The sequence below is a fragment of the Mesocricetus auratus genome, unplaced genomic scaffold (genome assembly GCF_017639785.1).
Source record: "Mesocricetus auratus isolate SY011 unplaced genomic scaffold, BCM_Maur_2.0 Super-Scaffold_15014, whole genome shotgun sequence".
Taxonomy (NCBI): domain Eukaryota; kingdom Metazoa; phylum Chordata; class Mammalia; order Rodentia; family Cricetidae; genus Mesocricetus; species Mesocricetus auratus.
In genome coordinates, this window is record NW_024429186.1 from 28,587,374 (window position 1) to 28,601,501 (window position 14,128).

The 14,128-nt window shown below is 36.9% G+C and overlaps 1 protein-coding gene across 33 annotated transcripts in view; it reads right to left on the bottom strand.

Moving 5' to 3' along the window:
• Positions 1-14,128, bottom strand: part of Nrxn3 (neurexin 3) — a 1,553,154-nt gene that overhangs the window by 768,781 nt on the left and 770,245 nt on the right. For all 33 annotated transcript variants that reach the window (XM_040743341.1, XM_040743340.1, XM_040743342.1 and 30 more), the window contains one exon: positions 13,646-13,765. In XM_040743341.1, the coding sequence (XP_040599275.1) occupies positions 13,646-13,765 (120 nt within the window). The remainder of the gene's footprint in view (positions 1-13,645; positions 13,766-14,128) is intronic.

The window sequence follows — 14,128 nt, forward strand, 5'->3', positions numbered from 1 at the left end:
TAGTATTCTGCTCATCGCAACTGATTATCAAAATCATAGTAATTAAGTTTTTGGTCTAACCCCCCAGGGTTCCCAGCTGAGTCCATTATGCAGAACTCCTAGATAAGAGGGAGGTAACAACGTCCCTGAGACAAGGCTTTCTGCTCATTCAGACTCCACTGGAAATCAAGATGCAGCCATCTTCCTAAGGCAGGCAGCAATTAGCATATTATGACAGAGATAGTAAACCAGAAACCCCACAGTTCTGTTTTCTTGTTTTTTTTTTTTTGTTTGTTTTTTGGATTTTTTCCTCCTGTGAATAATTTTATTGTAAATAAAGAATGAGAGGTTTGACTATGAGAGTTCTACTTCATGGCCTTGTGTTCAAAGTTAAAGTGGATGGGTATTAAATATGGTCTGGTCTTACCCAGGCTTCATGCTTAGAGAGAGGTGACTGTGAGATTATCATCTGCAATAATCCACTGTGAAAGCTAAACTGGGTTACATTTCATGATTTTAAAAGGGTAGTTGTATTAACAAGTTAAATATATAGAGCCAAAATTATATTAAGATCTGCTAATAACAGTCAGCAAGGACTGTCACTTTTGTTCCCTTAGTCTTACAAATGATAAGAGCCAAAGACTTACTAGCCAATAATAATTCTATATTCTAAGCAAGAACTCAAAATCATATATATGTGTTCAGAAGACTGCACAAGTATTGGATCACTTAAAACAATTATAGAAAATAAAAGAGGATCCTCCCAAACCTACTTAGGAAACTGTATAGGCCCACCATCAGGGGCTTGTCTGGATTCAAGACTAGACTCCCAGTAACTGTGCCTCTCACACAAAGTGACAGGCTAATCAGCCTTACCATTATTGAAAACCTTAGTCATTTCAGGGAAGGAAAGCTAAGCATCTAGGGATATGATAAGGGACAATAGCAATGGTTGATCAGCTCAAACTTGTGTTTGTTATTTATTGGGGGCACTTTAATAGAAGTTCTACACATGAAACTTAACTGCTAGTTTGGGTTCTTGCAAAGCCTCTCCCACAGGTCAAAATATGATTTTTTTCTATTATTGCCAAGTGCGTTCACATGGTAACAATGCATATACCGAGTTTGCAGCCTGCAAAGACTGTGTTTTAGGAGGGAAATGAGCCAGGATTTGAGTCCATCTTTTTGTGTCCTGTTCATGTGAATCTCCCTTTGATGCTCAGCCTGGTTGCTTATGACTTATGAAAACAAAGGCAGTAGTTACTGGAGGAGAGATCAATGTATATGTGAGTAGCAGTTAAGGGATCTGGGAAATAGGGGAGACTTGTGCAGAGTACTTGGGGTTCCAAGGAGGGGACAGACTAAAACAGCAAGGAGAAGGAGAATAATGAGCATAGAACATTCCTGGGGACAGTGAGGAAGCTGGCTTTATCTGAAGATATAGCAACCTATTATACCTAAAGGGATGAGATTTGGGAGTCAGATATTTGAAAAAGTAGATCATAGAAGACCTTGAAGGTCAAATGCAGAGTTTACCCTACATTGAGAGGAGGCCCTTAGCTTTAGGTGAACATAGGCATAAAAACCTTATAATTGCTATTCAGGGATGAGTTACTTGGAAAGGGATAAGAGGGTAGGTTTCAGAAATAAAAGTATGGAGACCAACAATAGGGAGTCCAGAGTCTGACCTGGAGAGCAGCAGAGAAAATCTTTCTAAAGCCTCCTTCATTGACCAGTTGGTTATCACTGTATCATTGACATCAAAGCGGCATGTTCCTTCCTGCCTTGCTATAGGAATGAAGAACGTGCCACCAAAACAGTCTATGTGACAAGAGATGCAGCTTTGGAAAATATAGCTGTAATCACATATTACCTAGGAAACCAAATATAACTAAATGCAAAATGTTACCCCACACTGAGAAATAGCTGTGAAATTTGGTTATAGCTATGTTTATTGTTCATTAAGTGTTAGATAATAAGAAAATATGCTAAATTAATCCAAATGCAAATTAAATAAGTTAGATGTTGGAAGTACACGGGGCTCATTGTGGGAATTGTAATGAAACTGTTAACAACACTGAACGTTTATAAGGCTAAACTTACTTGTTTCAGCACATTCTTTATATTGTTTTTCTTAGAATTTGGCATGTGTTGGGTATTTTTTCAGGTAACTCTTTTCCAGCAGCCCCAGCAGTATGAAGTTCATATATGTGTTAAGAAAATTCAGGATTGAAGGTGTTCGGATAGGGAAATTATATCAGAAAAACCAGAGGAAAAACATTCTGAAAGAAGTTTATATTTGCACAGGTTCTTGTTTTTGTTTATACAAACATGCACTTGACTTTCCCAATGTTAGAATACCCCGGAAAATTTAAATGCTTAGGTTTAACTAAGGACTGAATTCAAAGAGCATTCTGTGAATTGTCCAGAAATTATGCCTTGGTGTCAGATGCACTTGCTTCCTACTCAGCATCTTGAGAGATTTTACAAAGGGCTTGAAAGGTTTGGCTGGATTGTCTTTGGGGGTGGCATACCATTTTATAGCCAAGGTGTGCAAGAATCAACGAACCTTTATGCTCTGTGTGTTCCAGTCAAAAGTGCATCTAACGTTTTTAGTTATATCCTATTTGTTTGGTTAATGTAAAACTCAGGAGAACCTGATGGTTTTCAGATAAAAGTGTTCTACTGTCTCCGTAGATCTCCAGAGGACTAGACTACCAGGATAAATCTCACCATAGGAAATAAACCTCATTGTCTCATCATGTGTGTCATAGAAAGAAGGAAGGAAGGAAGAAAGGAAGGAAGGAAGGAAGGAAGGAAGGAAGGAAGGAAGGAAGGAAGGAAGGAAGGAAGGAACTCTTTGGGGCCATGAGGCTCTCTCCACACAATACTCTAAGAACCCCATCCTTTTAACCATTATACATTATAAAACTATTTCATGTGTATAAATGTGCCTGTGTATAAAGGCTTAACAACTGAAAGGTTTTCCTGTGAGAAGAAGAACGAGAAAAATATGAAAACATCTTGACATTTCCTTTTTTCGTCTGAAGAAGAAAATTACTTATTGAGATACTCATTATGATTCTTGCATGCCTAAATGCACTACCTCTGGCAAAAATTCTCCAGTCCTGGTGGAAACACTGTTCATTTCATAAAGAGAACACTAAGACCTTTGTAAAACCTAGACTTTGGAAGTACACAAGGCTCAGCCATTCAGCCAACAAATAGTTTTGAGTATCTATTATGTGCTTGACACTGTACATTCAAAACAAGGTCAAACTGATAAAATTATATGTTTTCTAAAATATTGTTGTTTTATTTATATTTTCCCAGGCTTTCAAGAGTTGACATGTATAGCTTCATTAGTAAAGAAAAATGTGATTAATACTAAAAGGCATTGGCAATGCAAGATTTCTTCCATTGTAGGCATACAGAAGATATTCATACTCGGAGACCCAACCCAGAGAAATCAATAGATGAAACACTGGCACCAAAACATATCCACTCTACTGATGCCTCTGAATTCTTTGTTTGAAAACATTTCGTAATTCCATTTGGCAAGGTGACATGGATCAGGTGCAAAGACCCACAGGGTATAGGCAGAGATTAAAACAAACTATAATTTTAAATAAAAGAAAGAATAAGAATGACTGGTTACTCAAGCCAAATTCATCAAATTCATTCTTGTACCCACAGGACTTAATCAGGTGTTATCAGAGGACTGGAAGGAAAAAACTACAGGGACTGCAGAATAGAAATTCAAATGGAGAAGTCCTGTGTGGAGACACATTAGCAGTGATTTAACTTGCTTTGTGTAGTTTCTTACAGTATTTCCTTTGCTGTAGAAGGTTCTTTGCTATCACAATGTCTATAACTGGAACTGGAGTTTTTTTCCAATAATAAAAAAAAAATATGATCAATGAGGTCTCAGGCCATTCCCTACTACCTGCTGAAGCTGATGCAAAGCTTGAAAATATTATGAGAATGTGTGGCTTACAACACAGGTTATTGCAGCATATTACACTCTCTCTCCCCATCCCCAACACACTTCTACTTTGTCTCAATCTCACCTTACATATATGAAGTAAGGCGGAATGAAAAAAGTTATCGTCTACTGATGGGGAAGTCCTGTGTATATGTCAATAAGGCACTGTTGGCCAATAGGGAGGCAAGATAGGTGGGACTAGGAGTCCAGGAGGACTCTGGGGAGGAGAAACACAGGGAGTCATCATGTAGCCCGCCAGAGAAGTTAAGATGTCCGTCCAGTAAGAGAAATACTTAGATTGGCAGTTTCGGGGTAAATACTTAAGTCAGAGTTAGCCAGTAAGAAACAAGCACGTCCAACAGCTTCATAACTAATACAGCGTCTTGTGTGTTATATGGGGACTACATCGTGGCAGAGCCCAGGCGACTGGTTGGGAAAAACCAAAGCAGCTGGCAAGGAAAAGGCTTCCCTCTACAATCTACTTGCAGCTAAATGGAACAACAACTTGTAGAGTTCCATCTCTACAATTCATTCAGTGGAACCACAAAAAGACAACAGGAAAAATACTAGGCTGTGAACCACTGGACACCATACAAAACTCTTTTGCCAAAAAAGAAAGAATAGAAAGAAGCTAAGCCATAAGGTTGCTCCCAGCTTATCTTCCTGAGAAAATTTCTATGTATTAAAGCAGAGATGGAGACCTAAGATGGGATCCAACTGAAACCTATAGTCAAACAATTGCTAAGGGTTAGGAGAAACCCTGAAAGATCACAGAACTAGAGAAAACACACGCAAAAGATCACAGACTGCATGCTCCAATTTACATTTTCTCAAGAATGGGTGAAAAAATGTATGCTGACACAAATTCAAAGAATGAATGCTTGAATAGGATGGGATGAACCAACTAGAAGAGCACAGGGGAAGTCTGTGGGAAGATGAAACGGCTGAGGTGCTGGTTCTACAGGTATGGGATATACATGGATGATCCATGCATTTTTCTGACTTCAATTTTTATCTCAATCAAAAGAATCTTTACTACCCTCAAAAAAGAACACAGTATAAAAATGAGAGAATATAATAAAATTATGCATGTTAGCTCTATTTTACAGGACAAGATAAAGTAGTTTACATCATTTTATCTTTAGATGTGAAAATAAACATAGGAGATTATGAGCCTGTATTAAAAAATACATTAAAATCATATCTGTGTGAGACTAACAAGGCAATGTAAGAATTATCTTTTGTGAACCAATAAGTTCTCAGCAGATTTTTGCCATCACTGTCAGTAAGTAACTTAGCCAAGTATAGCAGAAATGAATGGATTATAATTAAACATAGGCAATAAAAATGTATACAAATATATCACACTGGAGATGACAGAAATGAAATGAGTGAGATCACAAATTCCAATAACTCATAATAACCTCTGATGAACTACAACACCCTGAATTAGAAGGAGTATTTCTCCCTAAGTCATAGACTCAAATATCAGTTGGACTCCGTAAAAATAAATGTTTTGCTGGAGGTACCACTCATTTTCTTTGAGGACTACACAACACAGAAATACAAGCAACCCTCACTCCTGCTGAACTGGATGTTGCACTGTGTTAGTGCCATCTGTCATTTTACATGGAGAACACTCCAAGGGCCCTGATGCCATGTAAACTATAAGCAAAAGCAATTGTCATGGACAAGAAAATAAAATTAAAAACCTCTAGCCATGGAATTGTTCCTAAGAGTGACTACTCTTTTGTTCTTGATCTACAAAGGTCTTGGCTTGATGCACCATTCTCTGAACTCATTAACCTTAAGGCCTTAAGGTATGTGGAAACCAGAACAAAAAGCAGGTTCAAAGATCTGACTTTGGGTACTGCCTTTGCTGCTGTCTACTCAAGCATGCCTCTGTTGGATCTGCCTTACATTCCAGATCATATCTTTATGAATCCTTGTGGTTCCCCTAAGACTTTCTGACTCTTCCATTATTATAACTTCCCCTGCCTTACGGTGGCTACTGAACATTCAGAAAGGTAATCAATTTGAAAATTCTGGCCTTAATACCTAAAAAAAAGTCCAGATGATGTTTTTATTTAAAACCAATAAAGAAGAAAAAGAATAATATAGCCCTTCCCCAAATAATGAGGTAGCCACTAGAAATTACAATGCAAATGATGTTAACAAAAGTGGTTAATTAGTGCAGCCAATGTTAATCTAAATCCCTGTGCGTCTTAATGTGCTTTAGCTAAGAGGCTTCCATTGACAAGTCCAGACGCTATTGCTAAGTAAGATCCCATACTTGAATAGGTGAATAGAACTCAGAATATCTTTAAACTTCTATCTAACAATTCTTCATTTTGAGTAAATCATTTGACTCCATACATCTTGTTCTTTCTAACTAACTGGATCACAATAGTATCTATTTTGTAGGGCTGTTGCAAAGTTAGAGTGGGGGGTGGTGAAACTGAACTGAGTACTGTGATTGGCATATGGTGAGGTGGTTAAAAGTGCAAGGGTGATTAAGTAAGAGAGAAGTCTTCAATGTAAGAAGGTATTTGAACCTGAATAGATAGTAAATAGCAGTTGTAGTCATAAACTGTAAAAAAATATGAAAAAGATGAGAGAAACAACTATATGTCTTTAAATATCATTTAGAATACTGCTTAATAGGCCCATACAAGTCATCTGTGCATATATGGGAAGATGTAGCATCATCTAACACTGATGCTTACTTTTCCTAATTTGGGGATAAGACTTTGTGAGGTTACCTGGTGATTTCTATTCAATATGAACTTAATACCAAAGGTAGGAGATTTCTGAAGGCTCTGGACTTTCAGCATTATTAAAGTAATCTTAAGTTTGTATTTTCATGGTTGTGAATGCCTAAATGTCTAGTTCTTCAAATATTCACTTGCAGTTTTCTTGTTTGCACTTCTATCAGGCTTGTCTCCCTTGTTCATAAAATAAACCCACTGAACACATACCCATTCCATTTTTGCCGGAGCATTGCATTTAACATTATGATAATTATGTTTGCATGAGTTGTGATTTTAAGTTTTTGAAAATGATTCTGAAGAACAGCTAATAGTTCTATAGGTGATATTGCATATGACATACCTTACACTTCAATTTATTAGTTTTATAAGGTGTGACCTGCAAACATCTGCTTCTTACAGCTTTGCAGAAATTACCTTTCCCAATATAGCACAGACACTGAGAATCAAGATAGCAATAGAGCAGACCTTTCCCAATCTACACCAGGGTCTTATCCCCTGTGTTATATGATTTAGGCAATGTGGGCCTGAGGAGATGGCTCAGTTGGTAAAGTGCTTGCCATGAAAACTTGAGTACCAGGCATGGTGACACATCCCTGTAGCCCTAGTCATAGTGAATGAAAGACCCAAGATGCAATGAATTTGCTGGCCTGCCAATCTAGCTGAAATAGTGAGTTCCAGCTTACATTAAAACTAAATATGGGAACAATAGAGGAATACACAGTGCAATTGCTCCCTAGGTTCTACATGGATGCACACACATGTGCACATGCACCTCTCCCTCAAACACATTCATATACATACAGCACACACACACACACACAAAAGTATAGAAAGGTAACATAGAAATTATTAATCTATAGAATATGAATATAAATAGCCGGGGAGATGGAGAACACGTCTCATCCCATAATAGCTTAAGATATTCTGATTCCAAATATCTCACCTGAATTTAAGTCAGAAACTCCTAAGGGGTTCAGAATTTTAGAAGATAATAAAACTAACAATCAAGAACCAATCCTTCATGTTACATAATTTTGTTGATCATGGAGATATGTTCACCTGGAATCAAGTACCTTTGCCTAATAATTAATACACATTTTCAGATTTTGTTATTTCTAATAATGGCTATATAAACTCAAAGCCAACAAGAATATGATCTATTATATCAAAGAGACCTTGACTCAAGTATCCATTCAAATGTTCCCTATGACTGACTTCAGTTTTCTCACTGTCAAACTCATGACATAATGTCCTATTTCTTAGGGAGTTGGGAGGTTTAAGGAAATGAAAACATCTTTGTCAATGTCCTATTATGTGTGTTAGATTAAGAATATATAAGAATGTCAAATACTTTATTAGTATAATAATAAAACTACAACCATGCCTCTATTATCACCTTCCTATTTAAACCAATGTTTCAAAAATCCAAATGCACAATTGAATTTCAGAGTGTTCAAGACAGGACTGGCAGTTAAGTCATTTTTATTCTAAAGCAAATTAGTTCATGATTATGTACCTCTTGTAGTACATTAAATATAGAAATCAACCTCTTTCAAATTTTAGCTTATTATGAATGCATTTCCAAGATCAGTATTCATTAATTCTTCAATGGCATCAGTTAAGATTTGAGACCTACACATCTAACACACAGTAATAGTTAAAAGGGGAAGAGTGGGATTCCTCATTAAAAAAATATATATATACATATATTGTGCATTCTAGTGAGCATGATTAGGAAACGCTATAATCTTATTTATATTTTTAAAGTACATTTCAGGTAACTAGTCAATTAAGCAAAGGATGCAGTGTGAGGACATGTGGCTTTAATAATACAATGCCTAGAAGAAAACTGAGAAGAAAATGTTCACTTTAAACATTGAGAGGCATCTGCTCCCGCTTGCTGGTTGGAATGCTGCTCTTCTTTAGAAGCTGTCTTCTTCTGCACAGCATTTTGCCTACCAGACACACATTGTTCAGGCCCATTCTTCAATGAAAATATCCCTGTGAGCAGCTGTGCTACTTCATGTAGTTTGAACCCATACATGGTTGTCTTTACTCTACGACTCCTGACCATAAAGTGTTCTTTTCTACTGAAATACTTTGATAGTGTCTCCCCCATGAGACTGTCATGTCTTATTCATGCCTGGGCCTATGAATAGAAAATATCTGGCTAGTTAATAAAAGATGAAGAATATTCTGCACAACAAGAAATTGTCTCACAAGTAAACTCAAATCAGGCTAATCAGCTGGATGGACAGAATAAGAATACAGAGCCGAGGAAACATCTAACCAGACACATGAATGTACTGTAAGGGTGTGATGCTTGCATATGTATAAAAAGCCTAGAGACTGAATTAATATACATACATCTATCCACTTTTTATGTACTAAATTATGTAAATATTGCTGCTTTTTCCCAAAACGTGTGAAGTGTTTTTTAACAGTCTCAATCAATATGCCCATCTACATCAAAAAAATAGACCAATGCAATAAATAAAAAGCAAAAGGCCAATCAATAGCCAGCAGCGCAACTGAACAGCCACTCCTTCAGAAAACTGTCTGAAAAGGTGCTTCACACTCCACTCTCTGCACGATCCACAGCTGCTCACTATTGATTTGTTGAACGCAAAGAACATCTATTATCACATGTCAGTGTGAACCCAGCAATTTCTCCACCAAGTAGCCTGAAATGTACAGTTAGTAGTATAGCATGGCAAAGCTGTCTGCTGAGGGTTATCTGAGGCCCCACATCAATTCCCTTCTTCTCATCCCACAAAGCCAATATAAATTCTTCGTTCCTAAACCCAGGCAACCAATATGTGCTCAGGGTGTAGATGCCTGGGATGCCCTACATGTGCATCTTCAGAGCACAAAGGTAATAATGAGATCTGAGAACTGTCCGCAACTCCAAATAGTTCTTATAATCATGGTAAGTGGTTAAAGAACATCATAAAGGAGAGATGTGAGATGTTTGAAACTGATGTTCTCATGAAATACCTAGAAATGACAATATATGTAGCTATGTGAAGAAGAGCTAGATTTTGTGCAATGTGGAATAGGAATAAAGTCAATGGCAAGCTTCAAATGAGAGTAGCTTTGTCATACAATGTGGTACGTGGTATTCTAGATTCTCCTGACAGTATAATGATGGCTGCACGCTAGAATTTCCAAGGCTCCTGGTCCTGACTTAAAATTCTAAAGAAAAACAATACCTGAAAAGAATATCTCTATTAGAACCACTATATTTTAGCATGGAGGGGAAGGGAATCTCATGAGTGCCCACCTCTAGCTGGGAAGCTATTAATAGCTGATGGCTACTGTTTTCTTTAAGGGTGGTCTCCATGGAATGGCAGCCATACTCTAATGAATAGACCTACATCCAACCTATGAGTAAGTATGTGGTCAGCACAAACTAGACATAGTTAACTGTAAGTTAAAGAAGTTGCAAAGTTAGGAGGGCTTGGGGATGAATCTCAGAGGACTTAGAGGAAACAGTTGGGAGTAAATATGTACAGAATTCATTTGTATGCATGTATTAAATTTTCAAAATTAATAGAAATGTTATATTAAAAAGAGTTACTAACTTTACTAAGTTTCTAAGTATGTTATTAAGTTTCATTTCTTTTTGTTCTTCATCTATTCCCCAAACCTAAGTATCATCAGCTGTACCTCAGATGGTACTGACTGAGCAGTCAGCTTCTTGGGTTTCACATGTTCAGGGGAGCTAAAGACTGTCCTCAGAGAATGTTACATAGCAAATGTCCGTATCTTTAGATAAATCCTCCATTACCTCAAAATTGTTTCTGTTACTATCAAAAGAACCCCAAAAGCCAACCTAAGAGGAAGAATTTCTCCTGATTTTACCTTTACAGAAACCAGTGGAAGTCCATGTCTAAAATTGTGGGTAGCTGTTAGTAAATCAATTATACTGTGAGTCCCACACAAGGGACTCACTCTTGCACATGGCAATCAACTACAGAAAATATGTCACACTTTAATGATCCTCACATCTTGGTGAGATGATATTCACACCACCACATTCATTAACCCACCATACAAACACAAAGGATAGTGGAATAAAATAAAAATCGCTGAAGCTTGCTGTGTCATACCATGGAATAAAGCTTTAGATGTACATTGTACCCCCAGAAGAAATATCTGTGTGGCAGCACCTCAGAATTGTAAAGCAAAAACAGCTTTGATAAATAAGCATAGTTCATTAGTGTTAGAAACAATGTTATGATAAATGACCCTAAACCCCGCCATATACACTCTTCTTTGGAGATTTAAAAGTCAATGGATAATATCAATTTAATACCTATTTTAGAAAATATGAAACCAAGCCATTTCCCTGTTGATCAAGGTGCTATTTTTGGATGTGCAGTAATAAATCAGCATGTTTTCCTTTCCACTACTTAAGTATCAATCTGTTTCACCAAGATTCATAGAAAATGACAAATCAGATTCAAAATCCCCCTTTACCAAATGTCTTTTGCTACTGGATTTTTATCTCCAACTAATTCACATGGCATCATAATAGCATTCAAAGGAATGCAATTTATTTCAGGTGTATACGTATATACAGAGATGGATGGATGGATAATAGAAGATAGGTAGACAAATGACAGAGACATAGATATATAAACAGGTAGATGGATAGGTAGATAACAGATCAAAAGATATATAGATGGATAATATAAGATGGATAATAGAAAACTAGAGAGTTAGATATACAGAAGATGACAGATAATAATGATAGACAGATAATGATCATAGATGGGATAAATAATGATGAAAGATAGACAATAGATAGGTAGATAATGATGATTGAGAGATGATATGTAGACAAAGAGATAGATTATAGTTAAAATAGATGAAGAAAGAAAGAGAGGTAGACATAGAGAGGTAGAAAGAAAGAAAGACGGACAGAAAGAAAGTTCTACATAGTACTCCTTTTTCCAAAGGTTAAATAAAGCCTGATTTTATTGATGGCATTTCATTTGCAATGCCACACACATACACACACACACACACACACACACACACACACACACACACACACACACACACCCCTATGCCATGGACAGGATACTTGCAGCATGCAGGTTATCCAAGCAATTAATTATTAAGAGACGCTGTGCTCTTCTACATATGACTCAGTTAGAGCTCTTCTCTGTATTATTTATCTTTCCCCTCTCTTCTTTTCTCATTAACTTATTTTATCCCTTCTTTTTCTTTATATTCCTCACCAACAAAACCATTACTTTGCTTGGCTTATGCTACCCATGAGCTTTTGAACCATTCTGATTACACATACTAGATTCCATGAATTTATTAGCATAAGGAAGGGCACAGGATAACAGACAGTAAGCTTCATTTAAAGATGTTTATGCAATGAAATAACAATTACAGCTATAAGAGCCAAGTTCAATAGAAAACACAGTGATTTATGAGATAAAGTAGTGAGACTGGTACTAGCTAGAGTAAACTGGCTCTAATGCTAATTCCAAAAGAGAAGGTCCTACAGATAATTAGAATGGCAATCTTTGGACAAAGGAGTACCCATTGTATTCATGCTCTGAGGCTAGTGTCATGAAAAGGGATGATATTCTACCAATCCTGGTCCAAGTACTTCACTACATACCAAAAAACTGGCCAAGTTAGAAACAATCTTCTCTGGGGAAAAGCAGAAGCAAATAATAAAAACCCAGAAAGAGTCTTGGTTAATCTTTACCAGAAAACACTTGACCTATGAGACAAAGAACAATAAATCAATGGCAGAAAAATTCATACATACCTTCTGAAGATTGTGCACACAGCGGACCGTTAGAGGAACTTACCTTTCTGCTGTTTCTGTGTGCAAAGTCTCTTCCTTGTCATTTTTTTCCTACTTGCTGTTGGATATATGTGCAATGGGAATAAGCTTGTGAGGATAAAGAGGCATTATACCTCCAGTGAAAGAATACAAATGGGTCCTAGTGAGTCTTCCACAGACAAATTGGAGGGAAAAGACAAAAACGGATAACACAATTCCCCCAGGTACCCTGAATTGGCCCATAACTGCCTGTTTCAGAGTAGAATAGCTTTTCCAAATCATAAATATGGAAACTGGATCCTCAGAAGCACTGAAGTACTCAGCAAAAACGATTGATACCAAGCCTTTCCACAGATTTCCTAGTACATAATGTTTTCCTCTGGATTGCCAGATTCTCATTTGCCCTCCTTTAACAAAGCAAAGACAAGGGAATACCATGTGTGGATCACAAAGTTTCTGAGAAACTGGAAATGGTAATTGCCTAAGTAGACATAATAGAATATACATATATATATATGTATATATATATATTATGATGGGATCCCTTGTGGGTATTTTTCAATATGGCTTTACTCTTGAATCCATTAACCTTGTTTACTTGTATTATAAAACCAGATATTCCAATGAATTTAGATCATGAATTTCAAGTCTACAATGAAGGCTGTTTTTAGAAAAATCACATACTCAGGTTCATCTAACACAGATCCTTTCAACTAGTCTAAAGGATTTGCTTATCTTGAAAATGGCCATGGTTAGGAAAATACCACAAAAAGGAGGTAGAGTGACAAGTTATAGATGCTCATGGCACTGAAATATGAGCAGCAGCAATTGGTCATCTCCATGACACCAGTCCTTTCTTAGAAATAAGTCAAACAATGCATCTGGTATACCACTGATAGATGAAATAGTAATCATAGAATTTCTCTCAACATAAACTAAATACACTGTGTGTATGTGCATATGTGTGTACCATTCTTACACATTTGAAATATCTATATATAAAGGACAACTATGCATACAATATTTTCTATATTGTCCCTTAATATTTCTCTTAGCCCATTGAAAGCATCCCTAATAAGAAAAGTGTGAACTTACGGTCATTGCACTGGTTTCCCGAATATGATGTCATAGAGCAGTCACAGGTGAAGCCTTCCCACTGCTGCATGCAAACCCCTTGATTGGCACATGAATCCTCCTGACAGGTTGTACTGGGTCCTGGTAGTGCACAAAATGGGGGTGGTTTGTGGGGTGAAAAGGAGAAATCGAAAAAACATTAAAAAGTATCCAACAAAGACATCACCTACATCTACCCCCATCATGCCCCCAATCATTCCAAAACACAACCATCAAAAATATCAACTCAATCACATGCAATTCAGTATATACAAAATATGACAGAAATACACACTTAGCCACAAACTATCAACAATTATACAGAAAAGGGAGAGGGCTGAACACATGTTCTCCTTTAGGTAGACTTTGCATAAAAGCTTCATGTGCCATCATTTGACTAAAAAGACACCTCATTTGGAGCAGGGATTTGTTATTGAATAATGCTGAAGTAGAAAAAAAAGTCTT